General features: G+C 39.2%; 2 protein-coding genes across 5 annotated transcripts in view; both read right to left on the bottom strand.

Annotated features, from left to right (window-relative positions):
• Positions 1-3,249: 3,249 nt before the first annotated feature.
• Positions 3,250-13,215, bottom strand: LOC111665434 (von Willebrand factor A domain-containing protein 5A-like). Of its 4 annotated transcripts, none has more exons than XM_023420431.2 (20): positions 12,963-13,215; positions 12,246-12,290; positions 11,936-12,138; positions 11,619-11,841; positions 10,180-10,355; positions 9,961-10,075; positions 9,642-9,817; positions 9,463-9,551; positions 9,072-9,216; positions 7,578-7,657; positions 7,384-7,498; positions 7,067-7,225; positions 6,810-6,913; positions 6,105-6,325; positions 5,397-5,435; positions 4,991-5,053; positions 4,542-4,604; positions 4,062-4,249; positions 3,680-3,803; positions 3,250-3,564 (listed from the first exon to the last, which is right to left on the bottom strand). In XM_023420431.2, exons 2-20 carry the CDS (start codon positions 12,283-12,285, stop codon positions 3,485-3,487), a joined length of 2,403 nt encoding a protein of 800 aa, XP_023276199.1. In that variant the 5' UTR covers positions 12,286-12,290; positions 12,963-13,215; the 3' UTR covers positions 3,250-3,484. The 4 variants fall into 4 exon arrangements, with proteins under 4 accessions (XP_023276199.1, XP_023276200.1, XP_023276202.1 ...); XM_023420432.2 differs by having other exon boundaries at positions 4,062-4,228; XM_023420434.2 differs by having other exon boundaries at positions 4,542-4,580.
• Positions 13,216-13,345: 130 nt separating this feature from the next.
• The window catches only part of LOC111665426 (von Willebrand factor A domain-containing protein 5A-like), a 6,879-nt gene continuing 5,249 nt past the window's right edge, over positions 13,346-14,975 (bottom strand). The window contains exon 13 of the mRNA XM_023420420.2: positions 13,346-14,714. Coding sequence (XP_023276188.2) covers positions 14,635-14,714 — 80 coding nt within the window. The 3' untranslated portion in view covers positions 13,346-14,634. The remainder of the gene's footprint in view (positions 14,715-14,975) is intronic.

Raw genomic sequence — 14,975 nt, 5'->3', positions numbered from 1 at the left:
GAGAAAAACACTTTCAATTAATTTGAAAGCCAACCCATTTTCATTATTATCATATACCCTTAGTTGCTTTAGTAATGTGTTTTATTTTGTTACTTTGCTTCATATTTTCTATATTTCAATTAAAGCATTGCAAGCAATTTATTACATAGATTTGATTATTAAACTAATTAAAAAATAAAACTATAACCCACCGATGTAAGCTTTGGTTTTTCCACCCCCTCTGTGGTTCAGCATCTTTCCAGCAGCCAGAGCTGGATTTAGTAGCCAGCATCCAGCAGCCTTCTGGAGGGAAACCAACTGCAGTAAAGTGTCTCTGGGTGGTTGCTCAGGGTGAGTTCTTTACTCATCTTATATGAGTCTGTTTGAGGAGCAAGCTAAAAAAAAAAAAAGAAAGAACACACACAAAAATATCTAAAGTCTGAAAGTAAAATATGAATGTGACAGCATTTATGCTAGCAGAGCTCCACACCAAGCAAAAACAATGTTTAACTTATATTTTATTATTATTATCATTATTATTATTATTATTATTATTAAGGATTATCCTTCACTTGTGAGATGTAGATGTTAAATTCTTCTTGCTTATATTGTGTTATATGTATGTGTATCAGTGTGGACTAAAGTAGTAGTAGAGTCCTTGCATGTCGAGTGTACGTGTGTTTGTCTGCAATTGGCAGCTCAGAATGACTATTCAAAATTCACCATGAAGAAGAAACTCCTAACTTTAAATGTTTCTTGTCAAACCCTCCTGTCTTCTCTGTACATAATGAACTGGACTCACAATAATAACATCGTCTGTGTTTAACAGTGCCTCTGACTTGTTACTTACTGTCAGTCTCCCAGGCTGAAGTACACACCGACAAAGCTGTATCTTTGGAAACTACACATTTGAAAGGAAAAAATTAAGGATAAATAAATAAATAATAATAATAATAATAATAAATTATTTATATAGCCCATTTCAAAACACGTTACAAACTGCTTTACATTGAATAAAAAAATGGTTCAGTTGTAAAGCTCGTAAAGAATGTAAAAATTGTTCTTGCAAGAGAAATGTATTCACTGTTAATACTGGAAAGAAAAGAAAAAGAAAAAAAAAAAGTCTTTATATATATATATATATATATATACATATTTGTGTTGCAAGGTGACTTTTCCATATACTGTATAAGTGTATACTATTTTGAAAACTTTTACTACAATTTCTACCAGATGTTTTTCCTAAGTTCCAAAGCAGTCTTCTGTTTTTTGGTTAGCGGCTAGATACCTGAGATAAAAGATTATACTGGTAGCATTTAACATGGACAGCTCCTGTATTACGCCCGTTAAGACTCATGGGATATACTGTTGATAATAATAATGAGTTTACCTGCTAGTGGGGGTCGTGTCGAGTTCAGGATCCTTTCACACACAAAAATGAACCGCTCCAGAGTTCGTTTGGGACCGGACCAAGACCACCTCCTCGCAAGGGTCTCGGTGCGATTCTTTTGGTCTTCACCCGAGGGTTTTCACACCTGCCCAAACAAATTGTACCAAGGGGGAAAACGAACCACGGTTCAGTTTAACTGGATTAAGATTAAAAATCGCAGGTGTGAAAACAACCGTAGTCTAAAAAAAAAAAAAGTGAATTAGAAGCCATATCTAGGAAAAGACAACTTTGTTAAAGGTGGTTAATACTTAAGCGTCTCTGGGCCAATTTAGTGTCCACTAAAGTATATGTGCCCCATGTGTGACACAGTTGACATCATGGGTACACAGGATGAAGAAATGTTTTGACCTCTTATTTGAACCTCTATGCACAACTCCTAATTTAGCTATTCATTGTCACTTTTTCCGCATATCCAAGTTTAATTGTTTTAAGTAACAGCATTTTCAGATAAAAAACAACATTCAAGGCTTAAAAACAGAAGAATAATTCCATATGTTAGCGCCATTGACTCGTTAAGGTACAGTACAAATATAGTAAGGATAATAAAGGTACAAAAACGTACAACATCTGGAAAACACAAACAACACAGAGAAACAACATCAACAGACAATAAAAACAGCATGACAAAAACAAGCAAGCAGACTGAAATGAGGGAGACAACTTATCTTGGCTAGAATGCTAATGAGTAAAAAATGTTTAAGTTGGTGATAAAATGCTAATGTTGGTTACCATGCCACCCAAATTCTCAGCATCACTTCGACCAAGCTGTTAGATTTATTTATTTAATCCGTTTATGAAAAATAACTGATCAAAGCAGCAACAGGTTTCTTAATCTTACATTAGCACATAATAGCGTGGTACAGACTGGTGAAACATAGTGACACCGTTAATCTTATGTTTTTATTTTACAGTTCGACATAATGTTACTGAAAACACAGTAAAGCAGAGATATGAGCCCCTCACTGTGAATATGATCATTATTCTGGAGGGTCAAATAGCTCTATGATGTCAATCACTAAATTAATTCAACTAAATGACTGAATTATAATGACTGAATTAACTTTACAGCTGCGTCACTGAACTACAGAAAACAGAGGAAACGCCTACCTTTGATAACAGACGAGAGTTTTCGAGGCAATTAATTATCTACTCGAGAATAAGAAGCTGATGGAAACACACAGACCAGCAGCGTCCAAACCCGACACAAACCCTGTCCCGTAACCACACCTGGAAGTTCAACTTCTTTCACGTTCGTCCTGCTGGATGTTTGTCATAATCAAACTGCTGCAGTCAATTAGTTTAATTTCCTCACGGTGTGGTACCGAGTCTACTCGTTGCAACCCAAAACAATGCCATCACGGCCACGCCTCTCCCGGGTATGCTCCCTTTTTCAACAAGGACACCGGGCAGGTGGGCGTTGACGCTCCAATCATTCCAGTTCCAAAGTTTGATGGCGAAAACAAACGTCTGCTCTCCTCGTGCCCAAAGGTTTTATATTTTAAAATGTATTTATATTGATTAATACTGAAAGGCTACAGCATATGATCACAACCTGAACGATAATATCAACACCTGTATATCATACAGAATTTACAAAACATGACTGAAACAATACTTACATGGGAAACAATACAAGCCAACAATGTGTAGCTGAATGACATACTCAAGCACACACATCCACCAGTGTAGTTATATGATGGGGGGGGGGGGTATTGTATCTGTATAGTGTCTACCATGATTTCTCAAACTGTTATAGAACACTGCATGGAAAAAAAAACCTGTTGGTCTCTTATGTGTGTATGCATGATTCGTGAATCAAGTTTCAAGCCCAAAGATTCAAGTTTAATGTTTGTGAGTGAAACAGTTTCCGATACAAGGCAACATTTAAGGCACAAAACAGAGGATCTATGTCTTGTTACATGGTTGATCCTGAACAGATGAAGCATAGAGCATTACATATAGTTCAAACAGTAACGTGCAATGTTAAGGTTGTAGGTTGGAATAAATCTGCTTCTGTGCAGCGATCCTGAAGGAGAAGCCAGTTTAATAAAGACCTCAGAGCCCCAGGAAATCTTTCTGCACCTCACAACCCAACAGTGCTTTTCCAGCTTCCACACACTCTGCCACACATGGTGCTAAAAAAAACAAAGCAAAAAAAAAAAAGTATTAGCAGAAGTCACTGAATGAGGGAAAACAGATGATTTTAATCATTACACACAATAGTTTATCACTTATTATTATGAGTTTTACCATTCTGAGCACGGAGCCATGACACAGCCTTCATAGCCAGAAGCTCCCACTCTTCTTTAGCATCCATCTTGAAAGAATAAAGCCAAATCAGAGCCAGAACGGTGGCCCACATTTCCTGGTTCACCTAATTCACACAAAATTCAAACAAAGACACATAATTTCAATGAGGAAATGTGACTGTATACTTTTGAAGTGTTACTAACAACAGTAATATCATATAAAATAAGACAACATACTCAAACACTTTCATGTGAGCTATTCTCATATACTGTGTTGTCAATGCTTTTCACAAACAGGTGGTTAAAAGTAGCACAAGGGGGCATTATACCAAAGTTTCTCAATCTGGCAGTGTAGATATGTATTATCTTTAACAAGGACTCACAGCTGGAGGTTTTGTTTTGTCCACCTCCTTACTGGTCTTTCCCAGTGCGGCAGCCAGGGCTGGATCGAGCAGCCAGTAGCCAGATGCCTTCTGGAGGGAAACCAACTGTAGCAAAGGGTCTCTGGGTGGCTTCTTGATCGTGGGGGCTTCAACGTTTCCAAGACACGCTAGGGAAGAACCATCCATATCTGCATCAAAAATGCAAATTCAATGATTCAGAGACAACACATATGTGAGTTGTAACAATACACTTAAAATTATATTTGTAAATTGTGACAAAATTGACAAAAGTGATTTAAAAGCTGATTCAGAATTTAGAGATCTATCTATATCTTTCTAGAATGTATGCCATACACATACAATTTAAAACCGAAATAAATGTCTAAATAAAGCTAAATGTTGCTGAACCCTACAAATTGAAAAATTACAAATTACACTTTTCTTTCAAATGTTTGTGCACTACTGAAACAAAACAGATACCTTCGTCACTGGAAATCCTTGTGTATTCTTCAGATGCATCTGATAAGCAAGAATCATCATCAACTTTCAGAAGAAGAAATGCATTGTTAGAACAGCAAAATCATACCAAAATATTTTATGGTTCTAACTAAAATCTATCTATCTATCTATCTATTTATCTATCTCAATAACATTTAAAACCAGATCTTGCATTTACAGTGTTTTAACACAGTTTAATTGCTGTTTGGTATCTGAGGTACTTTGGAAGTTAAGAAACAATTTCTGGATTACAGTTAAACTTGCAGGTTATACGATGCCCTTTGACCCAGAAAGAATTCATGCCATACACTTCAATTAAGATTAACTACTGTTCAGCTAAGAAGTAAATGTCTGATAACGATACAAATTGAAGAGTTACCCAATACTCTTTTCTTTCAATAGTGTGTGCACCACTGAAACAAAACAAATACCTTTGTTACGCCACATCGGTTCACAGTATTGGAAATCTTCACATGTTGAGCTGTCGTCAAAAACTGTTTTTTTTTCAGAAGAAATGCATTGTTAGAACAGCAAGATCATACTAAAAATATTCTATGGCTCTAGGTGAAATCAATAAGTCAGTTTTATTGTATTGTAATAGATGTTGGAACTTGTTTCCCTGAGTTGCTCTGGGTCTGACCTGCGTTTGCTTCACCTCTACACTTGGCTGACTGAGACTTAACTTGTTCATATTTAGTATTAGGCACCCATCTGACCTACTACTACTATCTGTGTTGAATATTTAACCTGTGTGGAGTATAGAAAACATTTCTTTCTTTCAGTGGATATAGAAATGCACCAGTGTGTGTTGAAAAAGCCAATTAACATTTTACTCACCCAAAATGTCACATCGAGAATACATCATCCCACCAAGCACTGTGATAAAAAGAGAGTAGGATATTAAATGAGGGTCATTATATTGATAACTGATGATTATTGTGCAAGGGCACAATTAGTTCATATAAGTGCTCCAGTTTCTCTCTAATGTGAAATGTACCAGTTTTACCAGCTGCATTTCAGTAAAGGTCACATTATTTTGGTTTATTCACCTGTTGCATTTTTCCTTGCTAAACTCCAGCATTACAGTCATCTATTCCTTAATAAATGTATAGAGTTGTTGCCTTTGTTTTCTGTAACTTACTTTCAGTCACTTTTCATATCCGATTCATTTTTTGTTGGTTCTAAGTTCAGGTTATTTCTATCTTAAAATGAATTAGTGCATTAAAAGACTTTCTTGACTTATGGTTAGAGACGGTTTGTATTGTGCTGTCTCCGAAAGTATATTGCTGGTCCAATAATTAAAATGGTTTCTCATAATAATTCTTTCCCCCAAACTGAGCTAAATTTATCATCATAATTGAAACGTAATGAAGAAGACACGATATGTGCTTAAAAATATAATATAATAATATAAAGTGTTCTTTCTTTGCCATACTGGCCAAGTCTATCACACATAAGTTTTACTGGTCTTAAACATACAACATGCACCGCCATTGAACTGGACAGGTTTCCTTTTTTCATTTGTTCCTGGAAAAATACACTCACTGGATGTTGGAATATTTCTGCGCACCAGAGGTCCTTCAATCGGCTCGCCATTGCCTTTATTGACAACAATGAAGGCAGTGTAGGAACTGCTCACTCCTGATTGGACACTGAGCTCCACCACCCTCTCCTTCACTCCTTCATCTTGTGGTGCCTCATCGTCTTTCTCCTCCATCTCCAGGGAGCGAATCAGAGTCCGAGCACCCAACCTGTGGACTGTTAATCTGAAAGGAGCAAGAAGTAAATACAGGCGGAGCTTACCTGCCATTTCTATGAATAGAAATCTATGAATAGACAATCCTGTTAAACATATATGGACTTAAGAAAACTTTTCAACACATAGAAATTAGAAGTAAATCAAACACTGTTAATGTTACAACACTTCCAGTACTTTGAGCTAAATGCTAGTGTCAGTATGCTAACATACCTACAATGGCAATGTTAACATGATGATGCTAAGCGGGTACATTGTTTCCTACATTCAATATCTCAGTAAGTGTATTAGCATGCTAACATTTGCTAATTAGAACATCAGACTTAAAACGTGTAAATTTTTATTTTTCATGTTATTTTACTGTACCGTGTATTTCACATGAGAGCCCACATAGGGACAAATGCTGCGTGGAATGGTTAATTACATAAACTCAATACTGTAAAGTCAGCACATAATTTAAAGTAATTCTGCTGTCTGATCAAAAAACGTTTTACCCAGTGTCCTCTGCAGGTTTGAGACTGAAGTGGAGCTGGCTCTGAGAGGGATGACCTGCCAGACTGTACTTCACCATCACAGAGCCTTCTGATGCCTCTGAACTCTGAGAACATGTTCGAAACGCTGCTTGTTAATGGGATGGCATACACCATTAAAGACATGTAATATGTATATATGTATCATTCCTTTTGTTGAGTGAGAAATCCAGCCTCAGACATTACATAGTTATTTCACTATGAGATGGTGCTGCTCCTACCTGCCCAGTGAGCTGGGCATAAAGCAGTGACCTTTGACCCTGGAAAACAGCTGTGATTGGTGGAGAGAGAACAGTGACAGACACTCCTTTTGGTAAATCCCACGTGACTGAGATATCCTCCACAGCTGGCTGCAGAGCAAATCGCAGTGACTGCATCACCTGGTTAAAAGAAAATATATACAAATGGTTGGGGGAGGTAATGAGTTTTTACAAAATTTCTTTACTTACAGTAGATTTGTAATCAGACCTTCTGTCTAAATAAAAATGAAAGGTTGCATTTTTTAATAAAATTTTTTCATCCATGTTACTTTTCTTACTTTAGGTTGCATCCTGTCAGTTCCTGTGATGAACTGGGCGTGACCGCCTCCTTCCTTGGCCAACCCATTGATAAGAGCAGAGCTGGCCCCTTCCCCAATCCCAAAGGAGAAACACCTGCAATACAGTAGTTTTGTTTTTAACACACAAAGCACTACAACATGAGACATACTGTGAGCCTGTGTTTTTGTTTCACCTGTGGGAACCTGAATTCTTCTTCACCAGATTTATCACTTCTTTGGTGTTGAACACCTCGCCGTCAGTAAAGACAAAGAGCTAGGGAGGAGAGTTTACACAGGAGTTACATAACATCACACCCAGAAACATGCAGCATGTGAAAGCCATTCACATCATTTTCTGAGTGGCATGTTGGATTGTTGTTTCAGTGACATGAGTGGATTTAATAGTAAAGTATGAAGAACAACAAAGGTGGGATAAGTATGAGCTTCAAACAAACCAGTTTCTTCAAGATTGTTCTTGTTTAACTGTGAGTAAAAGAGATAAGATATGTTCAGCCTGAACTGTTTCTTGTCCATTGCTTGCTCTGATTATGCCAGATGTCAGGCACCTCATGTGCTCCATTGAAACACTGGAACCACACAGTAAAGCTCTCAGCACACAACAGGGAGCGGTTTTAATAAATGGTATGACTGTGTCTCTTTTGCGAAACACCTGAACACTTTCTATGCCTGTTTTGACACACTTAACTCTGACAAGCTGGGTTAAAAGCTCCTGAGAGCTCCTGTCCAACAATCACCACACCCTGCATTCTTCACGCAGGAGGATGTACAGCCACAGCTGAGGTGCTACAAACCAGGCAAGGCCCCAGGACCTGATGGCATCCCGGCAACAGTGCTAAAGGCTGTTCCCATGGAGCTCGCCCTCCCTCTTCTACAAACCATGGTGGTTCCAAAGAAATCCTGCCTCACAGAATGCAATCACTGTTGGTCAGTAATCATAAAGTGCCTGGAAAGCTTGCGCTGAGCAGCGTCATGCCAGCATTCAACACAATCCAGCATCACCAACTGATAAGGAGGCTCCAGTACCTCAACGTCACCCCACTTCTCATCCACTGGATACACACCTTCCTCAGTGACAGAAAACAGACTGTAAGGGTCGGCACAGCAACATCTCCAATAATCACCATTAACACCGGAACCTCACAAGGCTGTGCCATCAGCCCCTTCCTCTACACGCTGTACTCTAATGACTGCATGAGTCCATAACCACATACTTTAAGTGCTCTGATGACACTGCCATACTTGCACTTCTCTCTCTCACTTGCACTCAGTGGTTTAACAAACACCGGCGCAGACAGGGAGGAACAGCCTGCCTGATCAAGCAGTGTCTTTTTATTGACCTTCTGAACTGTCCTGTATTGTCCACTGTGTTTGAGCATAAGGTAGTACATAAATGTACCTGGTGCTTTCTACCGAAGGTCAATAATCAACTTTGTAAACATTTAATCAGATCTGTGGCCCCATTTGTTGGGAGGAGTAGAGCTGTCAACTGATTACCAATCCTAACCCTGATTTAGATAAAGTGGAAGGGGAGGCTGTCAGTCACCAAACCTTGTGTCACCAGAATTGGTGGTGTCTTACTGAGTAACTTTAGTGCAAGTGACAGATTGATCATCACAAGCAGCATGTTCAAGCATGGGATAAGGCAAAAACATGTGCGAGTGTATTACTTGTCTAGGTTGATTGGGAATGCAGGGCTGGCTATAAATGTGCTTGAGAGACTCAAGGATCTCTGTTCCTCCCAGATCAGCAGCCATCTCTTCAACTTTCTTCACAGCCTCTTCCAAGGTCTTCTCACAGTACTCCACACTCTTTCTGCCATCAGGAACACAAATGAAGGAGGTCAGGTGGTGGAAAGTAGTGTAGAACTACCAAGTTTTCCCTAAACTTGTGCATGTCTTAACTATACTGTAACTCCTAAAATGTATTCCTACTAACTTTGCAGGGTTTAGTAGAATTGCCATATATCAATATTTACATCAACATAAACTGATGCATGAATAAACAAACAAACAGTAACATCAATAACTGAAACACATTTTTGTGCGCTTAGTCACTCACGGGAAGATGTGTTCATAAGTATCACCAAAACTGTAGATGTTGAAATAGCAGCCCATTGGTAAGCTCTTCAACAGGAGCAGCAGAGTATCCTGACGGAAGTAAAGGAAAGATAGTGAAAGTAAGTGTGCGAGAGGGAAAATGTGAATGATTTTATGATGAAGTTAACACTTGCTGAATACCCTGGCACTGCAAATGCGAGTTGCTTCCTGCATGCTGTCATCGGTAGGACAATCCATACTCCCAGATCGATCCAATAAGAACACAAATTCTCCACATGAAGCCACTGAAGACATCACAGACTGGGGGAACTCAGGGTACAGACTCAGCATCACAACTGGATCACCCATCAGAGTGCCTGAAACACAAGAGGAAAGACACAAAAATGCTTTTTATTGCACATCTACTAATAATTTTTCCTAATTACTTACCCCCTCATTACATCAGTTTGAAGACAGAGAACATTTATTTGTCAGGTAACAACTTCACTGATTTACACACCAGTCTTGGCTGTGGTCTGTCCTGCCTCCACCACAGCAGTGGGCTGGTGGGCATCTTTGTAATAAATCAACAGTTCAACATCTCTGTCAAACTTGTGTCCTGCAGCCAACTTCACCTGCAGTTCACAAAACACACTCATGAACTTCATTAAAGTAATATGTTTTGTTCTTAGCACTGAGGAACAATCACACACAGCAGACACATTAACAGTCTACCTACCGTGGCCTGGGTCTGCTCTGTGTTGAGGTGCTGGAGAGGGTCCAGGGAACAGTTGGACTCTACTTTAGAGACTGGACGAGGAGAGGACACTCGGGCGGAAAAAGACAGACTGTAGGGAACCAGAGAGGCTGGAACAGAAGTCACCTGGACACTGGCACCTTCACTACCTCCACTTCCTGTGAACAATATGAGACGAGTTAAGAATACCATAATTGAAGAGACATTACCAACTGAGAACTGTTCGTCATGCAGAAGTTCTGGATGACCAGAGAAGATCCTTAAAATTAATGCAATGGTTATAAGACAAACATAGCAACCAGACACCCTCCTCACTGGCTATTTTCACCTTGTCTCTAAGGGTGAACACAGCCACTCTACAAAGGAAACTCTCTTGCATACACAATCCTATTTTTGTCAGTAGTTTCCCAGAACCCATGACCACAGGTGACTGCTCAACATAAATCAACTGATAAATCAAGAGCACTTCCTTAAGACTCTGCTCTGTTTTCAATAATTTGGGAACTGTGTTGCCACGGGCAATATAACTTTTGGTGGGGTCTCCCTGCGCAAATTGGTCGTAGTCAAGGCACCAGACTAAGAACAATTCAAGAACCCTGTTCGATTGAAAATGACCAGAGCAACCATGCTCACAGGAGAAGAACTGAGGCGCACTCCTGGAACCCGGCCTCCACCCACGGTTCACTCCCAGATGAATCATGCTCTCTGAAGAACTGCAGATGAAAGGAATCACCTGATCTTGGTTAATAATCTCACTCATACAAAGCAGGAGAGTACAACATTGACTGCTGACGGACAACTCTGAGTTGAAAATAACACAGAGGGTACAAGCCTCTTTTTTCTCAGACGAGGAAGTATACTCCTCACAGTACCTCAAATGTTGTCTCATGTAAATGTTATCTCTTTTTAGGTGGCTGGCTAGCCACCAGAACTTTTGGGAGTTGCCTGGTTTTTGTTTTGAATTGGGAGGACATGTGAAGCTGGCACCTTCACATGGGATTGATGCAGCGCCAAGCGCAGACACCAATATGAACTGTTAGCTTACAGTTGAGGTTCAGTGAATATCTCCAACACTTCAGTTTGGTCTTTGCTAAACAATGATGTCTCATGCTCTATTTCTACACAATCTAAATACAATGGATGCAAAATCCACAGGGCACTTGTAGGTGTTTGTGGAAAACATATCAGCAAATGTGAAGGCTCTGGCATCAGTACTGATTTCAACCTCAAAAATCAGAGATTGTTTATAGCACAGCACAACCGGCAGAAAAGGAGAAGTCAAGTATTCTGTTGGTGTATTTCACAATGGTTTTTAACTTCCACCTGTGTGTGAATGGTGCATTTGGTAATTGATGCTTCCACAGAAACACAAAATACCATTTTGGTGTTCACTAAATTAAAGTGTTGGCTGCATTTTCTACCCTGAGGTTGGTAGCGAGGGTTGAGCACAGCAGGCAGACAAAACCTCAGCCCGTCATCAGCCTGCACAGCCAGCTCAGTGACGTACTCCAGCCGGATGGAGGCGCTCTCTCCTGGAGGCAGACTGCCCACACTCAGGGTGAATATATCTGGACTCTGCTCACTCTCCTCCAACAGGAAGGCCTGCTGACCAGAGCTCAGCGCATCATCATACTCCTCACGAGCCTGGAGCACAGATGACACATGTCAGCAACATTCACCATGTTTATTTGTTCTTTAAGATCCATTACAGTGAGTAAGCATTTACTGTCCAGCTCACCTGCTGTTTCTCCTTCACCTCAGCTACAATCTGTGTCTGTCCGATCTTAGCACTGAAATGACAGACAGCAGCATCTCCAGGCAGAGGGAAGACAAAAACAGCCTCTACTGGTTTGTCCTCCTTGTTCTCGTAGGTCAGAGTGGACACCACTGTAGCCACATGGTCCCTGACCTCCAGCTCCACCTCGATGCTCTTCAGAGGAACTGACCGAGAAACATAAAGAAATACAATGATGAACATAAAGATATTTTAAGATAGTTGTTGATCCCACTTAGATAGTCTCTCTGTTTGTTTTCTAACAGCTCTGTACCTGGTTCCTTCTGGGCAGTTAGTAGACCACAGCAGTTCATCGTACCTGTGCAACAATTAACAAGGACACGTGAGAACTTTCTGTTGTAGGTGGTGGTAATGATACAGTGCATTATAGGTGCTCAACAGTTAGAAAAAAGTGAATCTATTTATTGTTTTTCACATGAATGTCATCATAAAAATGTAATAACCATCGTGATTATAAGCATGCTTTGAGGACTGAATCCTGTAATTAATCCATCAATCAATCGATACAGCATGTGATGTTCAATTTGTATCGATCGACAAGAAACTTAGGATCTCCACTGCCGTACGTCCGCACCCTTCCTGGTTCAGTCTTAATGCATTTTTTTGTGTTTTTGTTTTTATTTTTATTTAGTCAGCTGTCTGCTAAAATATTTATGATGACATTCATGTGAACAATAAATAGATTCACTTTTTTTCTACAGAGGAAAAGAGGAAATTTTAAAATGCATTTTACATTTCCAGTCAGCGTCTCATTAACAGTAAACAGAAACATCTGTCTGCGAAGGCAACTTACTTTCTCCTTTGCCAAATTGTTACGACATTACAATAACAAATCACTAAGACTCATATCCCAGTGTAACAGAAACACTATCCAGCAGTTATTAATAAGGAACATGTCAGTGGTGAACTTCTGGTAACCAGTGCGTCATCTCGGGTCACGACAATAAATACACAGAAGGAAAATGCTTACCTCTGATGACAAGCGTTTAAAGACTGGGACAGTTTCACTGTAGCTCTCTCTTGTATGTGTCGAGACAACCTGTGTGTAACAGATGAGCCCTTATCCCGAGTGAAACTGAAAGAAAACTGTTGTCACGCCTCCCGGGTACGCTCGATTTCATCACAGAAGATTGCCGGATGGGTGGAGCTTAAAGTGACAATCTGAGTCATGTTCCAAAAATTTCATGTGACGCCTATTTTTTTTTATTTTTCCAGTGTCTAATACCTCACCTGGATTAAAGTTTGAAGTTGAATCCGCTGCAATAAAAATCACGAAACTCTACTTCCTCTGCTAAAATGAAGCAGGCAACACAAGGTTTCCTTTCACAATAAATCAAACAGCCCACACAAAAATGCCTGACAGTTGTGTTATTGTCACCAGTGTTTACTCTGTGCTTTCTCTCTCCTTTCTTTCTTTTGCACAGTTGGCTTCATGATATAAGATGACAGCGTACATACACAATTTTTTAACACACTTAAGTATCGGCTACTCTGTGTCATTCAGTAACAAAATAACACATTATATATATTTATATGCTGATTAAAAGTCACATTGAAATATGTTCTTTCGAAGACAGAAACGTCTAATATACAATAACGTGATAATTTCAAAACAATTTAAACCTTCTCTCTTCTGGTTTCAACGAAATTAACACAAACATGTCATGTTTGACCAGTGCAGAGTTAGCTGAGACAAAAACACAGTCAAATCACGGCCAGCTGTGGTATTATGTGTCTCATATTTTCATCAAATGTATAGAGATTATGGCTGCAGTTACAAAACATGCACACATCGCCACCTAGAGGGACAGGATAGGAATGAACATGATGGTCCTCGAATCCTAAGTGTAATATATGATATATTTTAATGGGTAATGTGCATGTGAGATGGCTTTGGTGATGCTTTCCTGAGGTTTTCTAAATTTTGGATACTATATTACTCATGTCTGACTTGGATTGCGTTAGTGAGTATTTATTTTCATTATCCTTGTGAATATAACTCAGGATGTGTTGAGGACTATGTTTAAAACTGTGTGCAGTCTGAGGGCAAGATCTTAACTGAAGTGTTAGGTTCATCTCAAGGCAAAAACACTTCTGGACTCAGCTGTGATTTAGACTTAACCACCTCTAAACATTACAAACAAGCAGCAGTGTCTGGTTAGTTAGTTTTAAAAAAAACATCCCGGTTAAAGTTCTTAACCTTGGTACAATGGGGCCTGAAATTTATGCTGACAGCCCAAGGTTTGCATGTTTACCTCGTGTCACACAGTTTTTACTACACAATGAACAGAGCAGGTGTGTAGTCTCTAATTCAGAGATTAATACTCATTTTGGTCAAAGCTCGAAGTTTAACTTTCAGGTTTTTTTTTAGACACAAATTGACATCAAAAGCATCATTCACTTGATTTATATATGGTAAGGATTTAGCGCTGTTCTGACAAGTTTTTACAATGATCCACAATAGGTGAACCAAAATAGAGACCAATATAAAAGGCCAATAATGAGAAATAGAAAGAGAAACACCAAATGAAAGTAGAAAACATAACAGAATAAGACTGAATTGTGACAGTGTAAAGGCTGTAAAATGGAGTAAATCTGCTTCTCTGTACCAATCCTTAAGAGCAGCCGGTTTAATGAAAACCTCAGAGCCCCAGGACGTCTTCCTGCACCTTGCAACCCAACAGTGCATTTCCAGCTTTCACACACTCTGCCACAGATGGTGCTGAAAAAAAAGAGAGAAAAACAAGTCATCATAAGACTGGATGTGACAAAACTGTTGATTTAACCCTCGTATTATGTTGAAAAAAAATTACATTGATTATGTTGCGGGTCATTTTGACCCGTACTGTGTAAATGCACGCAAAACAGCCAAGAAAACAGGTTAAACTAATAACCAATTTATTTTAGATTATATAAACATTTAGAAAAGTGACATACAATACATTTTTAATTCCAACACTATATTTAAGAACTATTTTGTTTA

This window comes from Seriola lalandi, unplaced genomic scaffold (assembly GCF_002814215.2).
Source record: "Seriola lalandi dorsalis isolate HSWRI2012SDOR001 ecotype SW California unplaced genomic scaffold, Sedor1 jcf7180002054642, whole genome shotgun sequence".
In the NCBI taxonomy this organism is placed as follows: Eukaryota; Metazoa; Chordata; class Actinopteri; order Carangiformes; family Carangidae; genus Seriola; species Seriola lalandi.
The sequence above is the reverse complement of the archived record's forward strand: the minus strand, read 5'-3'. Positions and strand labels throughout refer to the sequence as shown.

Coding starts and splice junctions, on each gene's coding strand:
- LOC111665434 (XM_023420431.2), bottom strand. CDS start 12,285: ATGAACTGCTGTGGTCTACTAACTGCCCAGAAGGAACCAG. Junction 6,914..7,066: donor ATGCCCAGCTCACTGGGCAG/GTAGGAGCAGCA, acceptor ACATGTTCTCAG/AGTTCAGAGGCATCAGAAGG. Junction 5,436..6,104: donor CAGAAATATTCCAACATCCA/GTGAGTGTATTT, acceptor TTTTTATCACAG/TGCTTGGTGGGATGATGTAT.